The 27,427-nt window shown below is 37.7% G+C and overlaps 1 protein-coding gene across 9 annotated transcripts in view; it reads left to right on the top strand.

The window, feature by feature from the left end:
- CIT (citron rho-interacting serine/threonine kinase) overlaps positions 1-27,427 on the top strand; it is a 73,486-nt gene that overhangs the window by 10,937 nt on the left and 35,122 nt on the right. For 4 of the 9 annotated variants that reach the window (XM_054844662.1, XM_054844661.1, XM_054844659.1 and 1 more), the window contains exons 9-20: positions 4,690-4,870; positions 12,115-12,220; positions 13,092-13,235; positions 14,581-14,700; positions 18,218-18,388; positions 18,636-18,695; positions 19,252-19,305; positions 20,471-20,611; positions 20,975-21,100; positions 24,101-24,196; positions 26,519-26,635; positions 27,073-27,182. In XM_054844662.1, coding sequence (XP_054700637.1) covers positions 4,690-4,870; positions 12,115-12,220; positions 13,092-13,235; positions 14,581-14,700; positions 18,218-18,388; positions 18,636-18,695; positions 19,252-19,305; positions 20,471-20,611; positions 20,975-21,100; positions 24,101-24,196; positions 26,519-26,635; positions 27,073-27,182 — 1,426 coding nt within the window. The other 5 variants (XM_054844663.1, XM_054844660.1, XM_054844658.1 and 2 more) reach the window with 3 other exon arrangements.

The following is a 27,427-nucleotide window of genomic DNA, read 5'->3' as shown; positions in this document are numbered from 1 at the left end:
ACCAAAAATCTGGCTGCTGAAGGCTGAGAGATGGTCAGAAGACTTTTATTGTCATCTAAGTTATATATATGTATAGCAAAAAGAATCTTTCATTTTAAGACTTGTTTTGTAACTGTAGTCCAAGAGGTCTTGAAGATGGACTGGCATATTTGGACTTGCACGAGGAAACTATAGATAAGAGAAGAAAAGAATTAGTGTCTTGCGCAAACAGAAGAACTTGAGAAAACGTTGAAACTGACTTTTAGACTGTCTTCTGCTGTTCAACAGGCAGGAACCAAAATCGCATTGTTCCTAAGTGCAAGACTTCCTTATCCTTATGAACCCAAAGTTGTCATTCAGTATGTTAACAGTTAAACATTGTGATGTTTCATTTAAAGGCTTGCCTTCAGAAAAATGTGTTGACTTGTTTCTCTAAGTGGAGATCACTTTCATGTTAGCTTGAAGATCACTTTTATTAACAGAAGTGTATGTTGGGTCATTGTCTTGACAGAACAGAAAAGATGTTAAGATAATATTGTATAGATTGGTTAGAACTGGTACGATGCCTTTTTTTTAAGTGGTCTTAGAGAAAACATCCTTAAATTACATCACTTGGACTTTCTATTTTCTATTTTTCTTCCATTACATGTTACTCAAATAGGCCTCTTAAAGCCTGAGGAAGAGTAATGCCTAACCTACTTAAAAAGGCTGTGTGGATGCTTTTCCTCGGGAAGTATATATAGATCACCTTGTAGATCAAGAAAAGACACATTTTTATTCTTAAAAGATGTTCTGTATGCACTTTAAACTTCCTATTTCAGTTAAGTCTTTCCTGTCCCAGGGGAAGTGCAGTATCTCTTTCCTGAATTTGCATGAAAATATTTTGAAAGGCTGGAAAGACCCGATTAAGGCAATGTTCCTTGAACTAGTCATAAATACACACACTAGTGCAGAGATCAAAAAAAAAAAGAAAAGCTTCTTTCCATAAGAGACATTTTATCTAATCTTACTGATAAACTGGTTCAAGTACTGCAGTGTATGTGTGGTGGTTTTGGTTTTTTCTTTTTTTCTTTTTTTTTTTTTTTTAAACTTAGCAACCTACAACACCCCCTTTTCCTCTGAAAGTCATGCTTTGGAACAGATGGAAGAGGGTTACATCCTTCCACAAGTGGGGAGGTATCTAGGCAAGCAATTGGCTTTTTTAAAACATGCAGTTCTCTACAAGATACTTTAAATGGTAAACAGAACATGTACGTTCGTTTGTAACATATCAGAGGCAAAAAGAGGTCTTTATACCCAACCAGTTTGTATGAGTAGAAGCATTGGGTTTACTGTCTTTTTGAGTAATAGTTTTGCCTCTCTTTTGGGTGAGTCTGAAAACCGTGCAAATTTTTTACCTTGTCGGATGCAATGGCATGGTTTTAACATTTAGTTTTTGGAGGCTTATCTTGACCTCTACTAAAGGATTCTTCCCTTTAAAAGAGCAGCTGATAAGCACATCAATGTATTTGCATTCACCAATCTTCATCTCGTTCTGAAAGTACTATAGTTGTGTGACAGTCCTCTGATTTTAAAGCAAGAAATAATAATTTTACTGGAGATTTCATCACCTTGTGACCCACATTTGAAAACAAAATTGCTTGTCTGTTTTAGGTTGTTTTTACAAGACTACTCTGTTTATTCTGTAGGTATTTTGGACATCAGACAAAGGACTCAGTCTTAGGAATAAAGGACTATGAAGAAGCTACCAAATAATTAACAAAAATGGATCTAGCTGGTGGTGGTGTTTTTTTTTTTTTTTTTTTAAGATATTCCCTCTTACTCCTAAGAGAATTTTTCTCCAGTGTCCTGAAACTTCTGAAGAAGTTCTGCTTCTCATTTTTAAGTCACTATTGACAGTTCAGAACTACTTAACATCTAGAGGTGTTTTTGTTGAATGACTGTTCTAAGTTTGCTTTTCAGTTGCTACTATTTCTTGATACAAATATTGTAACAAGGTTATACTGAAAAGTTGCAGAGTTTACAGACTGTTAGTCATGGATTTTCAGTGAATGCAAAATAGAGGGCAAATGATTTTTTCATTAATTTTTGATCTAGTGTTCACAATTTCTCTTTTTCGTTCACATCTTTTATGAAATATTAGAGGAAACTGTAGTGTAAAACATTGTGCTCTTTAAACTAGTTTCCCACCAGCCCCAAAGGTTTGCTCTGTCTCGCATTCAGTTTTATCTTTTTGCATCCATTGTTCCCCTATTGAGTTCTTTTCATCTTTTTCTGTGCATGCTGATCTTAGGCATGTTTAAATTATATTTTCTTTTATGCATGTGGTTTGACTAGGAATTCTTATTGTTGGTAAGAGGAAAGACTTTCTTTTTAATTGCAAGGGCTTGAAGATGACTCTTAAGATCTTCTTAGCTAATTTCTGTTGAAAAGTAAGGCACTAGATCTCTCTTTCAAAGATGAAGTTATCTGTCAAACTCTGAGGAGTATATAACAGGGTTGTTATACCACTTAAAAAACAACATAGCTGCCTTTTTAGCTACCTCTTTAAGAAAGATTCTAGTCTTCCCCAAAGTGAATAGTTTGCTGTTTTCTCTATTACTTTACCTCATAGACAGTATCTGTCTTCAAAGGCAATGTTAAAAACCCCACAGCAACCCTTTCCTGTAAGAGGATGTGCAAAGTTCTTTCAGCAGAGGTCCTAAACTAAAAAAATATTAATTCCTGAACTTACCCTCCTCTGCTATGAATTAACTGTAACTTTGGGCTTATATTTGCATTAGAGATGATATATGCTGTTTTCTGTTGCTTCTCTGGTTTTAATCATTAAGAGCATATGAAAGAGTAGCTGGACATTATCCTGACATTAAGTGAATTTTTAAAAAATACAGATCCTAATCAACAGTCTGCATTCCAAAATCATGTTTACAGTACATAAATGTCAGCATTATACTGGATCTAAATTTATATCATAACCAATAAAATAGCAGGAATTAATAAATTCATGATATTGACAGAAAATTTAAATGTTCTAGAGCCAGTAAGTAAAATTGCTTACTACAGAACCTATTTAATTTGTATATTTTCCCCATTTATCTCATCCTAATGTACTTGGAACTACTGTACGTGAGCAGCATCCTATTTGCTTCATGGAATTTCTTCTCACTTTCCTGCTTGGGAGCAGTGTCAGAACGGCTCCTTGGGGAGCTGCTGACAAAGCTGCCTGTGTAGTTGTGATTTGGCAGTTTATACAGATGGATTTTTTGAATTTTTTTTTTGTTGTTGTTATTAATGCTGGTCCGGTGGTTAGTACATTTGTCTAGAGAATGAAGAGTTAAAAAGCGGGCTGTGAAAGGCTTTGGCAACCTAGAGGGAGCTAGCAAGCTCCAGCCGTGACTCATTCTGCCTGTGTCAGTCAGATAAGCATCAGCATCTGTCACGAATGCAGGCAGGTAGGGTTAAACTCCAAGCATGCAGAGAGTGAGGAGCAGGGAGCCTGCACTGCAGGGGTTGTAATGTTTGTTCCCGGTTCTTCAATTCTCATCAGCCTTTCAGCTACAGGAGATCTATACTGGATCCATGGTAACGGTTTTAGCACACTACACTTCCATCAGCTTGTGACAATGGGCTGTGTTCTAGTTGCTGACTGAAGAGCTGTCTTCTTTATAGAGCAAAACCGAGATTAGTTGATTTGCAGTGAGTGAGGACCTGAGTGATGAAATATGTAAAAAAAAAAAAACATCTTAGAAAATGTGATTTAATGAGGTAGGAATTGCACAGCAGGCTTTTGCATTCATTCCTTTCACACACGTAGCCAAGCCAGCAGGTAGCTCGGGTGCTGCACATCATTGAGAAGAACTTGTTCTTTTGTTCTGTTTGTTAATTAAACTGAAGCAAACATGAGAAAATCAACTGAAATTAAACAACTGCTTAACAAGTTAAGTGGTACTAATTTAGAAATTATAGTAAGAAATACATTGTAATTCCTGCTATTTATACCTATCTTCAGAGCTGATTGTACCGGAGCCAGACTGCAGTGGTGTCCTGACAAGAGTTCCAGATCTTTAGGAAGCTCTTTTAGAGAAATAAAATCTTACTGATATTTCTTCCCTTCCTGAAGACCAATTAGCTTCTAGTAGCTGTAGTTTATTAGAATCTTCCAGGAGAAAGACCAGTTTGCTGTTGATTAGAAGCCCAAGCAGGGAAGATTGTTGGTAGTGTTAAAGGGTAGATAATATCCCTTAGCTGACTAGCAAAGGTTCAGGCTACATACTCAAGTAGTGTCACTAATTGAATAGGTTGGAGAAATTTTCTTTTTTCTAGATGATTCAGAATTGAATTACTTTTAGCTATATTACAGTAATGATTGTCTTAGCCTGGTTCTTTGATTTGATTCAATTGTATATGTTTTAAAAAAACCTCTAACCTGGAAAAAAAAAAGCCCCAAAACCCAACAATCTGAAATCCCCAGCCTAAACCCCAGTTTAATCAGTGTGGGAGACATTCTGCCTGCAGAGTGGTAGCCATGTTGGTAGCTTAAGGGTTAATCTCTTGTTGCTGTAATACGATTTGAGAGCAGCAGCTCAGTCTGCTTGTGTTAGCAAGATTAAAAGCAGGAGCTGCAGTGCCATTGCAAGCACTGAATGAGTGGGACTGTTGCAGAGTGAACTGTAGCTGAATTTTGTCTTTTCTTCTTGCTTTTTTCACCAGCTCCTCCCCCCTTCGTTCCTACTCTCAAGTCTGATGATGACACCTCAAATTTTGATGAACCAGAGAAGAATTCGCGGGTTTTATCCTCTACGCGCCAGTTGAACCCAGCAGGCTTCTCGGGTGAAGATTTGCCATTTGTGGGGTTCTCATTCATCAAGGCATTAGGGATCCTCAGATCAGAGTAAGTAGAAATTATTGCTTAGGTGGATAGGACCATTGGAAAAATGTGAAGGTTTGTTACAGTGAGGATGGTGTGTGTGTGGAAAAGCTGTTTTAACTGGGCTGTACTCTGCTTTAGGGAAGCTGCCAGATTCTGGCTTTATCTGTTGCTGCTGTGGCTTGTGCTTGTCCTACCGTTCTGTGATTATTTCTGGGATGAGGGGATGAGGGGGAGGTAAGGGAATGGAAAGATTGATTCTAAAACAGTTACTGTCAAAATTGTTTTTCAAATACTTTGAATTAGTTGTTGCTGTTAACCAGGGAGCAGTAGGTGATTTTATTTCTGTTATTGCAGATCACTGAAAGAAGGAGAATACTGAGGAGTTCAAAGATGGAAAAGGGGGGGTGTTATTTTATTGGGTCAGAGAGTGGGCACCAAGTGCTGGGGATGTGTAAGGCTGAATCAGTGATCCACAGAAATGGAGCTCCAGTAATCTGGGAATGTGCAGTGATGGGTCAGTGAACAAGAGAAGGAGCTTCACGGCAGCTGACTGTGTGCTGTTGAGTCAAGTTAAATACGAAGACTCCTGTATTGTGTGTTAAGAGACTGGAGATTCAGATGAAGTATGCAGGGTATGTGTTTGTGGAGGGAGGTAAAGATCTAGAAGAAATGGCTTTCAGTTGAGAGAAAGCATGCTTTCTGAGAGAATGGAGTCAGAGAAAAAGAAGAATATAAATAGTATGGTATAAACCATTTGGTGTGGTGGGTGGTTAGTTTCTGGTGACAGGGTTTTGGAAAAGTATTAGTGCAGTGCGTTAAGTTGAGAAGTCCTTACCTCAGTATCATGAGGCCTCTCAGGAATGCAATGGCTTTAGCTGGGTTAGTGACTCAATGCACTAACGCGCTGTGTTTTCGTGTCAACCATCGTTCATTGCTGCTAGTTAGTTCCCTTAAGGGACTTCATTGTCAATCTGTCTTAATCAAGTTTTCATTTTTTTGTCATATTGGTTGTGATAGTTGTTCTGCGATATGTGTGTAACCAAATCTGGTGATACTGTTGACATCTTTGATCTTGCCTACACCGTGAATCAAGGTTATATGATGGTTATGCCAGTAATAAAAAGGGAATCTTTGACTGTCCCTCCTCAGCAGAGTTGCTTTTATGACAAAAGAGAAAGGAAGGGAGAGGACATAACGACTAAAAAAGTATTCTTTTGGTGAAATGATCTAATATTGTCAGCCGAATTAGAAAATGGAATGTTACATATGTAGATACCTGGGGTTAAAATCTGTCTTGATTTAGAAGTGAAATAACTTGCGGTGTTAGCTTTTCTGCCTGGGGAACTGCAATCCATCTATCAAGGCTACATGACCACTCATGTAACAGTCAGAAGAGGCTCAACAGTGACCATAGACATATGGTAAAAAGGTGTATGTAACCGGGGTCCAGGACTAGAACTGAAGAGGAGCATGAGGTAAAGTCTCAGGAACAGTGGTGTAACTGCGCTGGAGGTTGAAAAGTAATATAGATATAGCAGATTGATTGATATGCTTTCTTTGTGGAGCTAGTACCGAAGATGCATATTGAAGTTATATTTGAATTTTGGTAATAGGTGAGAAGGGGTACGGCAAAAGAATATAGAGGTTAATGTGCTCTGGAGAAATTTTGACTGAAGTAAAATTTCTGCTTAGTGTGGCCTGTTTTTTCCTGAGCTGGAACAGAAAGACATCATGTACTTAATTTTCTCCCAAATAATTTTAATATAAGTAGATCTTAGTGATTTCTTTTTTTGAATGAGATCTCTATAAATGCACTTTGATATTTTTAGCAGTAAATACTTGCATCTTGTTCTACGAAGGTGATTTAAATATAGCAAAGAGTGTATGGAGACTTGAAAATATCTGTATTTAAATAATGCACTGACTAGTTTATTCTCAATATCACTGCAACGCAGGGTCATAAAGGTAACTTATAAAATATTGTGTGATGTATGTTTTACTTGAGGAAATAAAGTACTGTTTCTGTCCACACTAGCTTGAATATCAAATTCTAGATGGGGAAGAGAACAGTAAATGGGGGGTAGGCTTATCTGATGTGAATCTTGGGATGTCTTCTCTGGAAGGTCCTAAGTCATCAAGTTTATTAGTCCAGAATTTTTCTTCTTAAAATCTTTCCTCTGAAAGTCTAACCCTTATGGTTGCTAAGTGATGCAGATCTGTTTTCCTGTGTCTGCAGCATGATAGCTCTAATGCCTCTAGTGCTGCTCATAGTTAGGCCAGGCAACTGCAGAGTGCCATTAACAAGGTCCTTGAAACTTTCATTGCTTTTAATTTGAGGGCTGTCAAGCTATGAAGTTTAGGGTTACACTCTTGCCCTTGTTCACTGGACAGTGAGAAGACATAGCTGAGCTAGGAATTTCAAATACTTCAGAGAAAGGACAGTTCAAAAAAATTGCACAGAAGAAGGATAAAAGAAGTTCTCTTTTCCATTCTCCTCTTTCTCCCAACCGCTTAGGGTTAGAAGGGTTCACCTAAGTCACTTAGACCTGTTGCCAGAAATGATCCGGTCAGTATAGTTTAGAAAGGTCCATTGAATGAAAACGTTCTGTATGTTGTCCTGTATCATGAGTTTTGGGAAGAAGTTGTGACCTTATAACAAATGTAAGATCTAATAAAAGCAAAAGGCATGACAATAATGTGTCGTAGGAAGCAATCAGGAGAAATCAAGGACATTGCTTATGTCATAGGTTCCTGTACTAGCAAAGTGTTTGTTAAATAAATCTCCTATATGATTCCAAGAACTGGGATCAGGCTGCAGAGAAGGGCCAGCTAACTCCTTCTCCCATCATGGCCTCTGAATTCTTGATTTGGGGAGAAATGCCTGTCTGACTGCAAATCTGGCCACTGGTTTGGCTGCAAGCGTGTGACTGTGACAAGATAACAGGCAACTGAGAGTTTAATTCCATTAAAAGCCAGCCCCACCTTACTTCCTGTCCCTAACTGTGGCTGATCTCCAGTGCTTAGAACAAATGAGAAAAACCCTCAGATGCCAGAAATATGTATCAAGTGGTGAAAGAAAATTGTTATTGTCCTTTGCAGGTGACTATCAGATGCCCTAAGGCATAAGATAGATAAATTATAAATCTAGGGCTAACTAAATATACCAAAATACCTAATAAAAATATATATCTAATAAAATATACCAAAATACCTAATAAAAAACCCAAATACCTAATTAAAAAAATAGCTTATGATGTAAATTTTTGCCTGCCTCTGTCCTCTCTTAGACTGGAGTAAGGAGCTATAGGGGCCTGACTGCTTATGATACAAAACTTAGGTTAATACAAAATACTTGCTAAACCAGAACCTAGAGATCTATTCACAGCAAAGCTGACAGTGGGACTAGTCACTAATCTCAGTTGCTGATAGGGGCATATTTATTTTTTTAAAATTATCTATCACAATATAATAAACGTAATTCTAGTCATTCTTGACTTCTGGTCTGTGAGGCTTTGGTAGATGGTCCAAATCTTTTCTGTAAGTTCCTAAGAAGTGGTATGTTTCAAGATTTTTATTTTTTTTTTTAAATTTAAAATTTTATATGGATTCCTGATTTTTATTATAAAATACTGAGAGTTAAAATGGGCCACTCTTCCAAAAAGAAGGACTACGGATTTCTTCCAACAGTTTGTCGCGTTCTGGTATCTCTTTCACCAAAGATAGATGAAAGAGGAAGCAGAGGGTGAGCATACCAAAAATACGCTTTGCTTCAGCTAGCTCTATTCACAGATTGATGGTATCACTGTTTGGTTTTGGTTGGTTTTTTTTTAGGCCTGAGCAAGCATTTACGAGGGGGCGGAAGGTACAGATGAGTATAATGCTAAAAAGAATAGAGCATGAGGGACGGGGGATGAGATTATAGGCATGTTGTGTGGGGGCCAGGATTAGGACAGATGGTGTCAATCGTTGTGAGAAGGAAGAAGCACAGGTGAGTTGGGGGTTTATGAGAGTGGCATGAAAGGACAAAGGAAGGTACGAGGTATGATGCATAAGAGAGGTTAAGATATGCGTTTGATCCCTCATATTCATCTTATAGCTTTTCCTATACTAATACTTTTTTCTTCTTCATCTCAGCCACGTTAAGACTGGAGGAGCTTTTACACAACTAGCACCATTTCTGGTAGTTCTGCTGGTTGAGGCTGTTGCTGATCTAGCTGTGAAATCACTTGATAGTCAGCTGTAAGTTAACTTGCTTTTTAGTCACGCAGGCAGTGCTTCTTTTGAAAGTAAATTGGCACAGCTAGTGCTATCAGTGCTTGGTACTATAGACTTGACTTTGGGGTTTTTTTTCAATCTTTTATTGCGATTTTCTTGATGTATGCTGGTTACCTTTTGTTAATCTTTTTTTCACACTTCAGAGGAAACAGCAGAAACTGTTTTGTTGTGCTAAGAGAATTCATCCAGATGTAGCAGTTAATTAAATGAAATATTCTGAGATGTACCAACCTGAATGATAGCTTTGCATCATGGCTTTTGATGTTGGATTGTGTGTTTAATTTCTGAGATGATGCTGACTGAGGAAGAATATAAGTGCCCCAGCAATGTGGGTATTTTCCACCTTGTCATGCTGTGTTGAGAGCTTATATCGCCATGACAAGACTTATTAGATTAGTCAGTATTCCATTTCTCTTGATTTCCTCTGTCTGCCCTCTTTCTGATACTTTGAAGGTTGTATGGATGTTCATGAAGTTGTTCTAATGTAATTTGTACACAGGAAAGAATTACTGGGAAAGGATGTCTCTTAAAAACTGTGTGTCCAGTGCTAACTGCAATCAGTTCCACTTGGGGATAAGACGTACAGTTTCCATGGCAGGAAAATTGTCATGTCACCAGGACATATATTTTTAAGGAATTTCTTCCTCCCTTTGGACAGGGATGAGGAAGAAAGATTGTAGTTGTAGCTTGTAGCCTTCTCTTTCCTTACAAAACTGACACCAACCCTGAGGAGCAGCTCCCTCTACAGTCTTCTAATGAAATTCAAACTTCGGTCAGTGCGAGTCTCCAGAGCTGTCCCATCCCATCCCTCCTGGATGAACAACGTGTCTTTGCAGAGCTTCTTGCCTGTGTTGCAGTGCATATGGATGCTTTAAGCTGGCTTGCTAGGAGAAAATTTTGAAATGCAAAATGGTGCCTGTAATATTAGGCTCTGATACTTCTCACAGCAAATAAAATGAATAAGCAAAAATAACAAATAAAATGAGCCCTTTGGGGAGGTGAAATAGAAGCAGCAAATAAAAGCAGGTCTGTAAGAACTGACCAGAGTTTTCTAAGGTAATGCTTCAGATTTGAAAAGAATGAAAGTAAAAAGGTGATGGCTAATGTTGAAACTATTATTTAAAAAACATTAATTGCTTTAGCCAGTACAGTTCAGACCTGTAAAGGTAAATTTTTATTATAAAAAGATTTTCAAACTTGTCTCAGTACACATTTGCAGCTATTTACATATATTTGATTAACATTTTAAAGCAGATTCCTTTGTGTCTTTTTTAGTTAATGTGAGCTTTAATTTGTATTTTTAGACTGCTTTTCTCAACTATTCATTTTTAGCCTTGTTTGTACACCCAGCTGTTACGGGATTTAATATGCATCTTTCTCAGATGGTTGCCTTTTCTCTGTAGGAGTATAGACGTGCTTTATAAATTGATTTTTAAATACGATAATCTGATGGATCGGACCAGGACTAAAGGAATGCTTTACAAAAGCATTCACTTTTTAACATTTGTTTTTTATTAAGTCCTGATCGTATCTGTATTGTTGACGTGCAGGATTCTTTCTTCTAAGTTTCCCCACATCAGATTTCTGAAGAAATATTAATATTTGACCTTCCAAGGCAGAATTGGTGGATTTTGCTATGTTTGTTTGCTAATATCAAAACAGCGTTTCCTAATGTTTGCTTAGGGTAGTGGTACTGAAGATCTGTTTTGATACATATATGTTGCTGCAGCATTTTCATAAAAATGCATATTTCTCTTTTTGTGACTCTCCTGCATTTCTATATGGATTAAGGAGTAGATTTTTCTCAGAAAATGGTGGTGATGGAATCAAACTTTCCTTGGTGTTAAGAAGAGACTGTGCTGCTGTGTGTGGGTGTATGGCTATATGCAGAGAGCTGCTCAAAGCTCATTTCTCTCCATGGGGATAACTGGCTGCATACCAAACTGTGGCCAGGAGAAGCAGAAAGCAATGTGTGGGCAGACTGTATGATCTTTTATTAGCACCTTCATTGTACTTCTGTGTTTTCATCTATCAGTTAACACTGGTTCCATCATTAACTGCTTAAATATCTAGTTTGAATCATTTTATGCGAGGGAGAATGTGATTTTTAAAATTATGTTTTGATGTGTGTACTTAATTTTTTGGTTGCAAATTACATCTTTAAGACTGCAAAGCACTAAAAATATGCTCCAAAACATTGAGTGGCTTCCTATCCTTTTCTAGAATGAATGTAGACTAACAGAAATGGTAAACTTCTTAAATGTTGAGTCCCAATTAGACAGAAATCTTAAGAACATGTAAATATTTTCCCCAAGTTTCTCGAGTCAAACTGTTTTGAATAGTACAGTTAAGTTGTGTCTTACGAAAGAAATTACTTACAAGTGGAACTCTGAAGTTCTGCAGTGTGACTAATCATATTGATATTGATTGAGTTCGTAGGGATCATATGAATTGGGTTATGAAAGTTTCAGTTCAATTTTGATTCACAGAAGGTAACTAAGTATATTAATTTTTCCTCCTGTGGTGCAGATTATGACATGTTAAAGTTTTTAGGGCTTTTGTACTTTGATGACAATTTTAAAACCGGTTTAAAAATAAAGGACAAAATAAAAAGAAATTATCTGGAAATTTGTCATATTTCCAAATGGTTACGTTGACTTTATGCTTTGTTTTTGTTACACTTATAAATCTGTACAAGTTATGCAAAAACGTTGCTGTGATTTATTGTTTTGCACTCTGACATGAAAGTCACTGATGGAAAATATTAATATTGTAACTAGAAGTTACACATGGATTATTTAATAATGATATACTGTCACCAGGTTTTATGGTATGTTTGATCTGAAATGATGGCTGTTAAGACTGTCATTGCTGCACATTTCTTTTACCCTGGTATAAGTAAGTACCCAATGACTTTACCAAGGCTGCATAAATGCAGATTTCTGTACCTTTTGCCTATATTCATGTGCTGTTTGGCTTTGCTCTTTTAGATCTGTTTTTTCAAGTGTGGATTCTCCAGTCAAGGTCAGCTCCATGGAAAAGAAACTTCTTCTCAAGAGCAAAGAACTCCAAGACGCCCAGGACAAGTGTCACAAGGTATTTATTTATGCGATTGGCCATCTCCATTGCTCCAGGAATCTGCAACCACTGTATGTCCAGGGATCTGTCAGATGCTGCTGATCATCCAGACTCGTGGTGGGCAAAGTGCTTTTCCTTCAGTGAGGAGGCTTCCTGTCCAGTACAAAGGGAGATGAATTTAGGCCATACTCTTGCTCTAGATACTTTTATCTTAACAAGAAGTGGCTCTGGATTTTAAACAGTCCTTTTCTCTGCGTGACACAGACGACTGCTTCTTCCTGCAGGCCGTGCCTCTTCATCATATCCACAATTACAGCAGTACTGTTCTGATGTTCTCTTCCTAACTCATCAGCTTCTACTTACATAACTGTTGTTGCGTCACTGGTTATGGTGATCATCTTATAACAGTTGCTGTGCTCCAATAAAGGGAACCCGGTGGAGTTTTTTAAAACTTACTGCTTGTTTGAGACTTTTATGAGAGTTCGATTACTTTTCTGCCTGCTCTGTTCTGGATTTGACCATTTGCTCCTGACAAGGAGATGGGGGGAAACCATCTTCTGGTCCAGCATGGATTTGGGATAAGGTTAAAGTGACACATCTCTGCAAGTCAGGTGAAAAATGATTGTGTCTTCTTTGCTAACTGGGGTTCGAAGAATGACTGAATATGAACAAGCAGCTTGAATGAATGGGGTGACTTAGACTTACTACTTGTCCTTAAGAAGAACTGTGCATTCCTGGAGCAGAGACAATGGTATCGGAATTTAAACACCATTTGGCGAAATATAGCTAGAAGTCTCTTGGAGACAAATTCCTTACAAGCAGAGCTCTGAAAGTAGCAGTTAACAAAGCTTTTAAAGCCCCCTTTATAACCTCTTGATATTTATTGCAGATGGAGCAGGAAATGACGCGGTTGCACCGGAGAGTGTCAGAGGTGGAGGCTGTACTTAGCCAAAAGGAGGTGGAACTGAAAGCCTCTGAGACCCAGCGATCCCTCCTGGAGCAGGACCTGGCCACCTATATCACAGAATGCAGTGTGAGCCCTTACACCAGTCCTTTCAGCTCTGAAGGCCTGAAATCTGGTGGTCTTTGCCTTTCTCTTCCATCATGGTTTTAGTGGGGTACTTGATGGAGAGAAGATAATATATGACAGGATATCTGTTGAGTATGGAGCCCTGAATTGTTTGCAGAAGCTTGCTTGATAGGTTTATTCAAACACTGGTTTATGGTCATGTGCTTAGAACGTACAAGAATAACTACTGTCCTGGTCTTGCTGAAACTATTTGTGATGTTTGTCTTACTGGCTGTGCTAGAACATGCTTGGATTTGACTTCTTGCAGGTTTCTTAGCCAGAAGAGGATGGGGCCTAATCAGTACCTAGACAAAAATCTTCAAGGACAAATAAGAGGCTTAGGAAACAACGGTGTTGCCTCCATCTGTGGTATTTTGAATTCAGGCTGATCCAGTTCCCCAGCATGATGTCAGGGATGGTGCTAGGACAGGTCCTATTTTTCAGATAGAAGATAAAAATGAGGCCTTAAAACTATGTCTTCAAAGATCATTTGGCATTTTTCATGGGAGCTGGAATGTCTGCCCAGTTGTCCTGGCAAGATTCCAGTGAGGATATTTTCATTCTAGTTAATAGTCTCTGTATTTTCAGTTGGATATAATATTCTGTTTCCTCTCTTGTACCAAGAACAAAAATCCAGATAATACTGTTTCAGAGAATTGAAAAGCATTTCTGATGGGTTGGTTTGTTGGGAAGCATATCTTAAAATGGGGCTGAGTGATTTTTCTATACTAGGTAAATAAAGAAAATTCAGTTTGTATCTTTCTATTGAAGAATAATATACAGTTGATAGGAGGACCACTGGTCTGTCACAATTTGCAGGTAAGGCAAGTGGTGAGATACCAAAGCAGCTCTTCTGTTCTTGGTAGAAGTTTAATGATGATTAAAGGATTTAACTCGCTTAGCAGCAGCAAGAAAAATGAATAGGCTTGTTAGTAACATGAAGTTGAAGGATTGTATGTAGGTTGTGAATTAATAGTGCTAGATAAAATATATATAAATGCTGTCAATAATGGATGCCTTTTGTGATCTCTGGTTTTTGTCTCTTAAACCTGATGTGAGGAAGTAGAGATTTGAACTGAGATTTCAGTGTAGTAAACAGTGTTTGTAAAATGGGCGGCTTCTATCCAGATAGAAGCAGCACTGGCCATGAATTTCTTTAGGTTCCATCATTGGTGCCTCGATTATTTTTTTCTTTTTTTCTTTTTGATGCCTCTCTGCAGTCAAGGAGGCATTTCTATAGGTAAAGATCTTTATTATACAGCCATCTGAAAAACCAAAGACTATGTATTGAACATTTTGCTTTCCGCAGAGCTTAAAGCGAAGCCTGGAGCAGGCGCGGATGGAGGTGTCTCAGGAAGATGATAAGGCACTACAGCTACTTCATGATATCAGAGAGCAAAGCCGAAAACTGCAAGAGATCAAAGAACAGGTATACGTGATTCTTCAGGGAGCAGAGTGGCTATCTACAAATATGCATTCTTGGCATATTCCAGCTCTGTTGCCAGGTTTATTGTTTATGGTTTATGTTTTATGTTGGTAGGCTGTGATGGCTCCCAATCTGTGTGTTTTCGCATGGTTTCTTATACAAAATGGGAAGCAAAAAAATTACACTTTTGTGTCTATTACAAGTAAGCACAAACGCCCGACTTCAAGTTTTTCTTTTCCTAGTCCTGAAGGTACTTTTTCTATAAAACCAACCTAGGAGAAAGTTACAATACTTTACTAATATGCTGCGTTATAAATGAACTAACCAATTTAAATGGTCAAGCCCACAAGAAGTTCATGAATCTTCACCTGGGAAAGAATGGAGCTAACCTTAACTTTGTGTTGGTTTTTATTCCTTCTTATCTGGCCATTTCAAATGCTTAATAGTCTTTCAAAATAGAATCTGTGTTGCCTAACTTCTTTTCCTAATTTAATCTATTTGCAAAGTAAATGTTCATAATTTTTTTCCACCAGAAGAATGTTGAAAATTCATTAATCCATACAATTGTTCATGAGGGAAAAAAAGTCAAAATTAAATGAAAATATGGTGACAAATGTGGACATTTTTAGGATTTAAAATGGCCTACAAGACAACCCATTCAGTTTTATGAATCAACAGCAACATATTGAGGAAAAGAAATTGAAATTTGCTGTGGCATTCAAACAATTCTTTGCAATTATCTGTTGTTTTTCATCTTCAAAGCACTTTACAAACATTACTGACTAATTTCATAGCGTTTCAGACAAGGAAGCCCAGAAACCTTGGTAATAATTCTCCAGACATGAGCAGCTCTTATGTAAAAAGTAATGAAATGCAAAAACAACCCTCTGGATGTAGCAGGCCTCCATAGACTTCTCTACAGCATTCTTCTGGATGGTTGTTTTATGTAATACAAGGGATCTAAAGCTCAGTACTCTGTGTTCTGGTGCTTCGTTAGCTAAGTTGTTTTAAATATTGAAATGTGGAACACTTTTGGTGATGATAAATATCAGTAGATTCTTAGGCAGTACAGATGCATGTAACAGAGGAAAAATAATGCAAGTAATTTTTAATAAATATTTTGTCCTAGAATCTTTTGATTTGGCTTGTGAAGATTCATGATGACATAAAAATGCTGCTTAGGTCAACAAATGGATCTGTAATATCCTGCAGACTTTCATACCTGGGGGGGGTCTTCTGACCTATCTGAAACCCATGTGCAAGAGCACTGCAACAAAATATGCAGAGATGTTTTTGCTGACTTGTACCCGCAGGTGAATCTTAGCCATTAAAGACTTGGATCATTAAGAGGGAACTGGGGGGTGAGATAGAAGAATCTCTTAGACTTTTGCTGTTAAAAACTTGAAGCTTGAGAGAGAACCAGTAAAATAAAAAAAAAAAAATTAAAAAAAAATTTCAAACCCAATAATTAGGCATTTGGTATTTTCAGGGTAAGACTGTAGGTTCAACTTAACCCCAGGTACTTGAATAGAAGAGTGTGGTGGGTTTGTGGGTTTTTTGTTTTGTTTTTAACTAAACCTGTGTTCTGGTCATTACTTGATGAAGACCCATATGAATGGATGAACTCGCAACAAATCAGAATCTATATTTTTTTGAAAGACCTGCTCATTTGTATGCAGCTACCCTGATGTGGTTTGCTTCAGGTATATGCCCTGGGCTTTGCCTGTCCATTAATATGCGCTTAAGTACATCTTGATAGTTTTTAAACTATGACCAATGCATATGCAAGAGGTATTGTTCTGTGTCACCTTGAGTGATGCGGCCTGTTCCTCTGACCTAACCATGAGATTTATTCAAAGATAGTCTTGCAAACGTCAAGAAACAAGAAAAAACTGAAATATTACTGATTATCTCCTCTTTTTCCTTCTTTTCTCCCTCCCTGTTCTCCTCCCTTCCCAAACACTCATTTTCACAGTGGCAACTGTAGTCATACCTTTAATTCTTTGGTCAAGTGTTTGCTGATATAAAAGCCAAGTATTTTAGGAAGTTTTAACAAATTGAGATTTCTGAACAGAACATGTATTCCTTCAACTCATTCTGCCTTCTTTATTCACAAATGTATTTGTATGAAACGAGTATTTGAGTTAATGTATGCTCACTTATAACAAGGCTCTAATTCTTTCCAGCCAGAAAATGAGAGCATCCATAGGGAGACTAACTGGAAAGAGTCGGTCCCCTGTTTGCCTTACAACTTGGAGAACCAATTTGGGGATTACAAACCAAAGAGCCATTCTGCCGTGCTCCCCGTAATGGATAGTAAAGCAATCTGTTAAAGGCCCAGCTTCTTTAGATATCAGCATAAGCTTTCCATGTTGCTAGAGAATCACAGGCTGACATTAGGGTCAGTGTTCGTGCAATCACTTGTCTAACTGAAGACAGCTGGCTGTCTGGAAGGAATGATGACAAACCTGATTTTGTCATGAGACAGTTACTCTTTTGAATATGGGGGTAGTCATATTGTAAGATATTAAAATGGAAAGAAAGATGGACTCCCCCACTGTCAGTTCTTCATAATCTTTTTTCCTAGCTCTTGATGTGCATACTTTCTACTTGTTCTCAGCTTCATAAACATACTTTGCTTTTGGTTTTTGGTTTTTTTTTTATTTTTGGTTGTGTGGGGTTTTTTTGTTAGAGTAATTTTATAGAATGTATACTTACAGGACTTAGTAAATGCTAAATAAACATAATTAAATTATTTTTTCCCAGTGAAGATACAAGAAGCGATTTCACAAGCTTGTCTCAGTTTGAGTACCTAGTCTCATCGAGATAGTCAATTCAAATGTTCTTTTCTTCTCCCACCTTCCCCATCCAAATGCCCTATCTTGTAGTGTCCTGCGTGGGGAATCATTATTTCTGCCTATATATTTCTTCTATGGGCAAATGTGATTTTTAGACTGTTTTTCTAAGTTAATATTTGATTTTAGGTTGTCTCCCATTCAGAGCAATATGATCCTTTTTAACTCTGTCAAGAGAAAATAACTGACAACTAGAAGCCACAGTATGCTACCCCTCTGCTTCTCCTCCTTTCCTTTTACCCAAGCTGTGCAGATCTGTGGTATTTATCATGTTATCAGCCTGAGAAAATATATCTTGAGGGAACATCTGGGCATTTAGTAGAGACATCAACTCAAAGGCACATTTCTGTTTCAGAAATTAGAAATATAAGTAATTTTTATCATGTGTATGTAGATGTATGTATGTGTTTCTGCAGTGAAGCCACCCTCAAAAACTCAATGTCTTGACTTTTTGAGGTATTGAATTGAAGATGGCAAAACTAACCAGAACATCATGGATATGTTATTTTATTTAGCTCTTATTATTTTATTTTGTACTTTACTTTTCTTTCACATGTTCTTAAATGCTCCTCTTGCCTGCAATCAGTATTCTGGGATCTGCTGCTCCAATGATTTCCCCTGTTGCCTCTAAAATGTAATACCTTTTCCTTCCACCACAACTACAGGAATATCAAGCTCAAGTAGAAGAAATGAGGTTGATGATGAATCAATTAGAAGAGGATCTTATTTCAGCTCGCAGGCGTAGTGATCTTTATGAATCGGAGTTGAGAGAGTCCCGACTGGCAGCTGAGGAGTTCAAACGTAAAGCTACTGAATGTCACAACAAATTGCAAAAGGTAGTTTAGGCTTCATGGGAGAGGGGGCTGATGCTTGCTTGAATTTACACACACAAGTTTTGTGTGTGTCCTCTAAAGATCAGCATGGTTTGTACAACCAATACAAAATGTCTTTCAATTGTACACTCAAATAATGTCATTCATACTTTGTATAACTGTTTGTGTTTAAATTGCATGAGGTGATGACTGGATAGAAGACCAGTGTACTATAACTTTTCCTGAGACTTTTATATATTTTATATTTAAGTTGCAGGTTAAAGATCAAGGAAAAAATGAAGCAGGAGAGTTGTATTGCAAATTGGAGAAGGTATGCTACTTAAATGTCCTGAAGTTTGCTTCCTGTGTCTTTCATATTATGCACAGAAACCAAGAGTGTCTTTGGCTAGTCAATGGCATGCACAGCCTCACGTCCATCCGTATTTTATATTTTTAAAAATCTTTTTCTCAGTGCGATTCACTGTTCTTTCTGATTTGATGTAAAGCTGTGTCTGGATACCCTGTTCTTAATGAATTGTGCTCAGAAGCTAGGCAAAGACAAGCCATTATATGTAATATGAGTTTGGAGTTAGGTTAGTGACACATAACAGGTTTTCTTATGAATAAAGAATAGCAAATGAAAAATAAAAACAATTTTGAGTATTGTCCCACTGAACAATCTACTTGGTGACCAGAATTAAATGAACCAGAAGTTAGTATAATGGGAGTAGATTTGCCAAGGAGCATTTCGGTGTCTTGAAATTTACAGGGAGAAACAAAGATATTTGGGAAGTGAATTAAAACAAATATGTTATCATAAGTAGAGAGCATTTTTTCCTTTTTGGTTTTGTAACGCTCTCTTCTCCCATCTTTTTATTTAACTGTAGATCAACACAGAGCAGCAGGCCAAAATCCAGGAGCTGCAGGAAAAGCTGACAAAGGTAACGTCTGGGTGGTGAAAGTGAATTTTCCACGAGATTTTCCAGTGAAACCTTAATGCAGAGGAGGGATGCACTTTGTTTTACCCTCAAAAATAGAATTAGTCATAGCATGGGAGATGATAAGGAAAAGGGGGTGGGAACTGGTATCTGAAATCATTGGTGTTCTCAGTATGCTTTTGGCTCTTGAGACATGTCAACAGTGCTTATTTTTACAAATGAAGCTGAGTCAGAAGTGGAGTAGTGTAGAGAAATTCTAACTGAAAGGCCAGTTTGGGTATGCTGTATGCAGTGCACTGTTCTCTTGCTTCTGAAGACAAGGTTCAGATGTTTTTAGTCCACTAGCAAAATACATGTTGAACTTGGTTTAGTCTCCTGGTATACTCTGTTTTAATTGCAAAATCACTTTCTAGATCAGTTATTCACAGTAAAAATGTTGAATGATAAGGATTCACAACAGAATTAAAATACTTTAGCAATGTAAGCTGAAGGAGGTACGTGATATCTAATGTTTGCAGTTGTGGTCAGTCTGTCACTTAAGATGATTGTAAGAACAGTAGGGGAACTTCTTTTCTTGGGATCTTTCAGCAGAAAAGAAAGGGGTTGTCATGATAATGCACTGAGAGAGCTTTTCAATCTTGTTACCTGCTGAGAGGGCTTTTTATTAGTGATCTGGAATATGAGTAGGAGGCCAAAACTATGTAGAAATAGTACTTCTAATATTTCAAAACAGTCGTGTTTTAATTCCTTTCCCCTTTTCTCCTTTCATTAATTCTAAGGAATTATCACTAGGCCAACAGGTTATTCTCCTAGCGTTTTAGTAAGAGTATTTTGTGAGCTCTTTCCAAGAACTTGAGCTGAATTTGGGGGCAGACTTACTTTCAGTACATAGAGACAATTAAAAACTTGCAGTACAGCAAGGCAAACATGTAGATCTGGATTTTAATTTTTTTTGTGAAGCAGAAAAGAATTATGTAACGGAAGTTAGAATTTGGGTTCCTGCACATGTTTGTAGGTTGTCTTAATTTTAGACTGCTAGGCCAAAGTTCTGTAGCAATTTTAAACAGAATTTTGACCATCCTGATGTTACGAACTTTTCACATACTAAGTTTGTGTGTGTGGTTTTTTTCTTATAATACCTCCCACCACCACCCCTTTGGACCTTTAGGCTGTGAAAGCTAGCTCAGAGGCAACTGAACTTCTTCAGAATATCCGTCAAGCAAAGGAGAGAGCTGAGAAGGAGTTAGAGAAACTGCAGAATCGGGAAGATTCTAATGAAAGCATGAAGAAGAAATTGCTTGAAGCGGAGGTGAGTGGAGAATGTCTACAAATTAGTTATTGGGATGTGGCTCAGTTTAGGAACCATCATCTGGATGACTGTGAACAGCTTGTATTCCTGTTGTAACTATTCCTAGGAAAGTGATGTTAGACATTAATCAATTTTTAATTAAAAGCATATATTTCTTTGAAGAAAACAGAGGCTTTTTATTTTCAGTGAGGAGTCACTGTGGACATGTGGTTAGCATAAGGGATTTGAGGCATGATGAGGATTTCAAATATAAAAGACAACCATATATTGACTGCTTCAGCTGACTTTTTCTAGAAACTACTCGTTGCTTTGTGATAATGCAGAGTTGGTTAGCCTAAACAGCAGTTAATAATTGCTCTACAGGAACGGCGCCATTCTCTGGAGAATCAAGTGAAGAGATTAGAGACTGTGGAACGGAGAGAAAACCGTCTAAAGGAAGATATTCAAACTAAATCTCAACAGATTCAACAGATGGCAGAAAAAATTCTGGTGAGCAGAGGTGAAAATGAAAGATAAAGGGTAAGAGTTTGTAAGAAAGGGGTAGGAAAGAAACGGAAGACATAGAATTGCATTGAACAAGGTGGAAGTTGTTGAATAAAGGGATTTGTTTCTTGTACCAGTCATACTGGAGAAAGTTTAAGTGCTCAAGTTCTCTTTGCACCTTTAGTTACAAACTCACTCTTGTACCTTTTAGTCTTGATACTACTTTAAAATTCTAGTTGTCTCAGTGGGAGCACTTTTAAGTCAACTTAGCAATATTTAAATTAATTAACTTAGTAATATTTAAATTAATTAATGGTTTCAGGAGTAAAACATGCTCAGTACAGGATTCTGCAATAATAAAAACGTTGATGTCTACCTTTTAAACTAAATTGCAAAGGAATTTAGAGGTCGGATCTACTTGAAATGCTTAAATTTTGAAGCAGAGAAAAATTAGTCATCTAAACTGTTCATCACCAAAGATAATATTTGTCAGGAATCCATTTTCACCCACATACCTTCTCTGTTGGCAATTTCTTGTTTCTCTCCTTGTTAAACCTATTAAATCTTTACAGTGAGTTGGTATGTCTACACTGAACCAAGCAGAGGGTGTTTCTAATACTTCTGCTTCCCTGGGACAGGAGGCATAATTTTATAGTGGAATAATGAAATTAATTTTGCATTTCCCATGAGTTCTCTTTCTATGTTGTCAATACAATAAGGAAAAAAAAATAATTACTTTTTATTGGTAGCAATCCTGAGCACAGACACACTTGAGGAAGGCCAAATGGAAATGTATAAATAGCCATATTTGGAGTCAACAGATGACCCATTCTTGTTCTGGGTCATAGCTGCATGTGTAGACATTAGCATCAGACTGCCTGAACGCTCTCAAGAAAAAGTAGAATCAGTTCTTTAGTAGTGCTGTTTCTTTCAAATTGTTTTTATAACATGAGTGCATGGTAAGTGGGAGACTATGGTTTTGCTGGGCGCAGAGCCAACTTTATGTTTAGAAAGAGTGTAAAACTTTGAGTTGTTTTGTAAGCCTCTTGTGTATATTGGGGGATTGTTCCTTGGTTTTGATTACATTTTCTGTGGAGAGGAAAAACTGGAAGGGAATGCAGAAATATCGACTAATTGTTTTATACCATGGGATATGTTTAGCTCTTCTTATAGATAGTTTCCATGGAGTTCTGACTGAATGTTGGAGAGCACAAAAGTTTTTTTTTATAAAAAAGTCAAACAGGCATTAAAGAAATAATCCTACGGAGTCTTTCCTAGTCCCTTGGAACTCTGATCTGGGAGCAGAGGGTAACCGTTTTCTTTTTTCTCCACTTCCACTCTGTTTGTTCCCTCAAGCTGATCTCTTCAAACACTTTTGACTTTTCCTGGTATAGAAAGTATGGAAAGGTAGGAAAGGAGCTGAAGATACAGAATTGCATGGAATAAGGTGGGCATTGGTGAATAAAGGCATTGGTTTCATGTACACTCATCTAGCAGTACCTGAGAAGTACCTGCTGATCTGCCTGTAGAGAATTGAATAAGAAAGAAACAAGTTAGAGAAGATACTTATTACTGTTTAAAAGTGTAAATCATTACTATGATACCAATATCTAAAGTTATTACTAATGTTAGCGTTACATAGAGAATAGTAAGTGAGCACTGGAACGGTAAGAGATTACCTTTCTAAGCCCACACTGGCTGTTAAGTGCCACTGCAGGAACTGGTGAAGCTTCTGCTACAGTATGAGCAGTCTGAAGCTGGTAGCTTTGAAGCTGCTGCTGATCTGGTTGTCTGATTCTCTGCCAGGACCTGAAACGTGTGGGTTTCTGGGGGAGGTTAGTTGTCCCTCTTGTTGCTGGGAGACATATTTCAATTGCAAAAAGCACCAATCTCCATTCCTTGCAGAAGTGTCGGGTACTAGGCGCTGTAGATGACCTACTTTTGGCGAGCCTCCTCTTTGATTCTCATTTCTGGAAAAAGAGGTCTATTGCAATTACTGGAGCAAAAAAAGTCTTTTTATGTTTTGAAGATGAGGAAGATCAGAAAAGAGAATATGAAAAGAGCTAAAGTAGAAATATCAGGAAATTTTCCTGTGCTATGTGGTAATAAAGGTAAAAGGAGACATGGATGCATCCCAGAACCTGAACTTGTCTATGCAAGAGTCAACCTAGTGGTAGTGAATGACAGACCTGGATCTGCCCCTTGTTCTAAGGAAACTGTTGGAATGGCAAATATGACAATGAATGAGCGTGAAATTCTAAGCTCAACTCTTGCGAGGTGTCCTGTTGAAAGGTGATTATAGCTATATCCCAAATAATGTTGTCAGACAGCAGAAATGGCTAACTTCTGAGATGCAAAATTATTTAAGTTCTTACTGTGCATGGCTGAAACTATCCAATGTGAAGTAAAGAGGTTAAAAATATTCTGGTATGTTCTACCATATATATTGCATCCTGCACTTTTCATTTTCAAAGCAATTTATAAATAGTTATTCTGACAACATTCGTCTGAGGAATATAGCAAAGTAAATACTATTCCCACTCTATGAATGTAGAATGAAAAGCACAGACAGCAGTGCCCCGTTATTGAGGTCTTCTGTGATAAAACAATTGAGACACCTTGTTAAAAATGGATCTGAACTTCCTATGATGCCACTGCAGCTATAACTGCTTGTTTTCACAAAACATCCTTGGCCCATCTTTGGGAATATTTTACTGGGAAATGGAGATTCTTACCATGGAAGTAGAAATCTTTGTCTTTAGCAGTAGAGCTGCTCTGCAGTAGATGGGTCAGCATATGCAAAGCTTAAAACTGAGAATGTGCAGCTCTCCTAATGTTTGCTGTTTTGTTTTTTTTGTTTTTTTTTTTACTATGACAGCCCTGGTCTTGGGATTTTTATAGTGTGAAGCCTTGAAGAGAATGAATGAATGTTTGATACCTGTGTAACACGTATGCACAGCACCTACTATTTCTTTGTGACTGAATATGAATCTCTGCTGCTTTTAGGAGCTGGAAGAAAAGCATCGTGAGGCTCAGATTGCAGCACAACATCTGGAGTTGCAGCTGAAACAGAAGGAACAATTCTATGAGGAAAAACTCAAAGTAAAAATATCTTCTTATCATCTTCCTACAAGCTTTTGTGGGTAGAATGGGTTCAGGGAAAACCAGTTGCCTTTAGGCTCTGATTGCTTTTTCTTATGAGTTGCCTTCTTGCTTACCACTACTGAAATGTTCAGAGAGCTTAGTGAAATCTGAGTAAGTTTTTCTTCTAGTCTATGCCATGGTACCTTATCTTTCTTTAGCACTGCATTAAAGCAGGTGGCATTTGAAGTCAGAACTATAGGAATGCAGTTGTTGATTGTAATTTCACTGTTGCTGACTAAATAATTCTTACTTAATGTTGTTGGATCTCACATCCTGAAAAAGCTTTCAGTTCCTACTGATGATTTTCTAAGAGTATTCACACAGCCTACCTGCAGGTTTTAAATTCAGCAAATACTAGAGCGTTTCTGAAATTCCATCTTCTTGGAGCTGTAACATCTGCCAAGAAGCCACAGAAACCACCCACTTTGTTTTTATCTTTTCCAGGGTAGCATAAGACTTTAACAAACAGTTAGAAATAGAATCATAGACACCATCTAAAATTAGGAAAAACAAATTGGGAAATAGGAGTATGTGCACTGGCTAAGGATTTTTCTAAAGAACCTGCAGTACATCAGCCAGTAAATGCATTTTGTAAGAATCTTTGTTTTTACTAAGTATAGTCTGTTTTCAGCAATCTTTATCTAGTACATTTACCTAGGACTTTAATTTTACATTTCAGCTTAAGTGTGAGAGGATGTAGTATTTAAGAGGAGAGAAGGAATTTCTGTGGGAGAAATATAAAGGAAAAAAAGAGAAGGTTTCCTGGCAGACCAGAGCATGTGGTAATCAGTAATGAGAGGAGAGTGATAGAAAGCAGGAAGATCAGAGGTAGATGTTGGGAAAGATGTGGTGACATAAAAACTGGAAAAGAGGATAGGAATTAGAAAAAGAATTAAAAGAGCACCAGTGTATTACATGATACAGAGTTTAGTAGGAGGTATCAGGAAGCCAGGTGAAAGAGATTCAAAGGGATAAAAGAAGACATTGGATGTTTGTAACTGGAACAGTAAAAAACATCCTGTGGTGTACCAGACTTTGTGTCTTCAAAGGAAATGACTTTCAATTTAACAACTGATTTAAAGCTCTGGACATACATAACAATTAGTTACTTTAGTCCTTTTCCTAATGACAAGTATTCATGCCACAAAAAGAAGTCTTTTACTTAGCTGTTTCATTTGGTGTCTCCAACTTGAAGAACTCGTGGGGTCTCAGTTGCCTTCTTATGCATACTTACAGACCTTACAAAGTACTTCTGAGCCATACTGGTAGTGCAGCAAAGGGATAGAATCATAAAATCGTTTAGGTTGGAAGACCTTTAAGATCATCAAGTCCAACCATTAACCTAGCACTGCCAAGTCCACCACTTAACCATGTCCCTAAGCACCACATCTACATTTTTTTTAAATACCTCCAGGGATGGTGACTCAGTTGCTTCCCTGGGCAGTCTATTCTAGTGCTTACCCTTTCAGTGAAGAAATTTTTCCTAATATCCAATCTAAACCTCCCCTGGTGCAACTTGAGGCCACTTCCTCTCATCCTTTATCTTGTTAATTGGGAGAAGAGACTGAGAGCCACCTCACTACAACCTCCTTTCAGGTAGTTGTAGAGAGCGGGAAGGTCTCCCCTCAGCCTCCTTTTCTCCAGACTAAACAACCCCAGTCCCCTCAACCGCTCCTTATGAGACTTGTGCTCTAGACCCTTCACCATCTTCGTTGCCCTTCTTTGGACACCCTCCAGCACCTCAATGTCTTTCCTGTAGTGAGGGGCCCAAAACTGAACACAGTACTTGAGGTGTGGCCTCACCAGTGCCGAGTACAGGGGGACTATCACTGCCCTGGTCTGGCTGGCCACACTATTTCTGATACAAGCCAGGATGCTGTTGGCCTTCTTGGCCACCTGAGCATACTGCTGTGCACTTGCTTACTTGCTCTACTATACATATTGGGGTATAGAGTTTTTCTGTTTTCTGTTGCATTAGTCTGGAATATTTCCTGAACACAGTTTATATGACTTAAAATAATAATAAAAAAAAATTTACAGTATCTCCATGTCTTCAGAAAATGCCATCATTAAATTGAGTCTTCAGAGATAACTGAGGGAGTGCTCTTTTTCAGAGTTTGCTGTTCTGTGGATTTCATGCAATTGCATCTTGGGTTTAATTTGGTTGAGATATGATCAATTGCTTAAAAAAATCCCTATCTTTCTTGATGATTTTCTTTCTGCTTGCCCTTTGCCCAGTGAAACAGATATAATTTAGACAAAAGAAATGTCTTAATTTAGGTGTTGGAAAATCAGATGAAGAAAGATCTTGCAGATAAGGAAGCACTTGAGAATATGCTCAGAAGACATGAAGAAGAAGCACGTGAGAAATGTAAAGTCCTGGCTGAACAGAAGGCGGTATGTACAGTTGAATTGGAAATCAAAGCATTTTGAGAGTAGCTTTCAGAGACTCTGATTTCAAGCAAGATAATCTTGTTTGAGGTTTTGTAGTGCTGCTGAGTTGTTTTGAAGGAAATCCACTGATTAATGCTAATTTTAAAAGACATGGTTTTTTTAATTTGAGGTATCTTCAAGAATTTTTCCTTAAAAGTAGCCCCATAGCTTGCTGTGTACCCATCATTTTGTGCATTGATAATATAATGGTTGCTTTCTCCTAATAGTAAAGCACTAGAAAGCAGTTGTAAATAGCTCCAGTAATTGCATCTGTGATACTCTTTTGGCCATTTGATTGGTTTTCTTCTTTTTGTTTCAGGAAAAAGTTCAGACTTTTTTTAAACATTGTTTTTATACTCGCTTTTGTTATGCAGTCTCAAAGGCACATTGCTCTGTTTCAGATGATCAATGCAATGGATTCGAAGATTAGGTCACTGGAGCAGAGAATAGTCGAATTGTCTGAGGCCAATAAACTGGCAGCAAATAGCAGCCTTTTTACCCAGAGGAACATGTAAGTATAGCAACTGCTACCATACTGGTCACTACTGAACAGTTGTCAGTAAGTTCTGTTCTCTTAATGTAAAAGTGGTTCTTTTTTGCAGGCCTGCTGTGCTCCCTGCTTGTTTTTCAGTGATGCAAAAATAGGCTTGTTCTTCAAATAGTTGTGGTTCACTGCGTATTTTGTGTTTCCTCAAACATGACTAGGAAAATTGGTTTGTATTACAATGTTTACTTTGGAGCCTTTCCTAAGGCTGG

This window comes from Grus americana, chromosome 16 (assembly GCF_028858705.1).
Source record: "Grus americana isolate bGruAme1 chromosome 16, bGruAme1.mat, whole genome shotgun sequence".
Lineage (NCBI taxonomy): Eukaryota > Metazoa > Chordata > Aves > Gruiformes > Gruidae > Grus > Grus americana.
The sequence above is the reverse complement of the archived record's forward strand: the minus strand, read 5'-3'. Positions and strand labels throughout refer to the sequence as shown.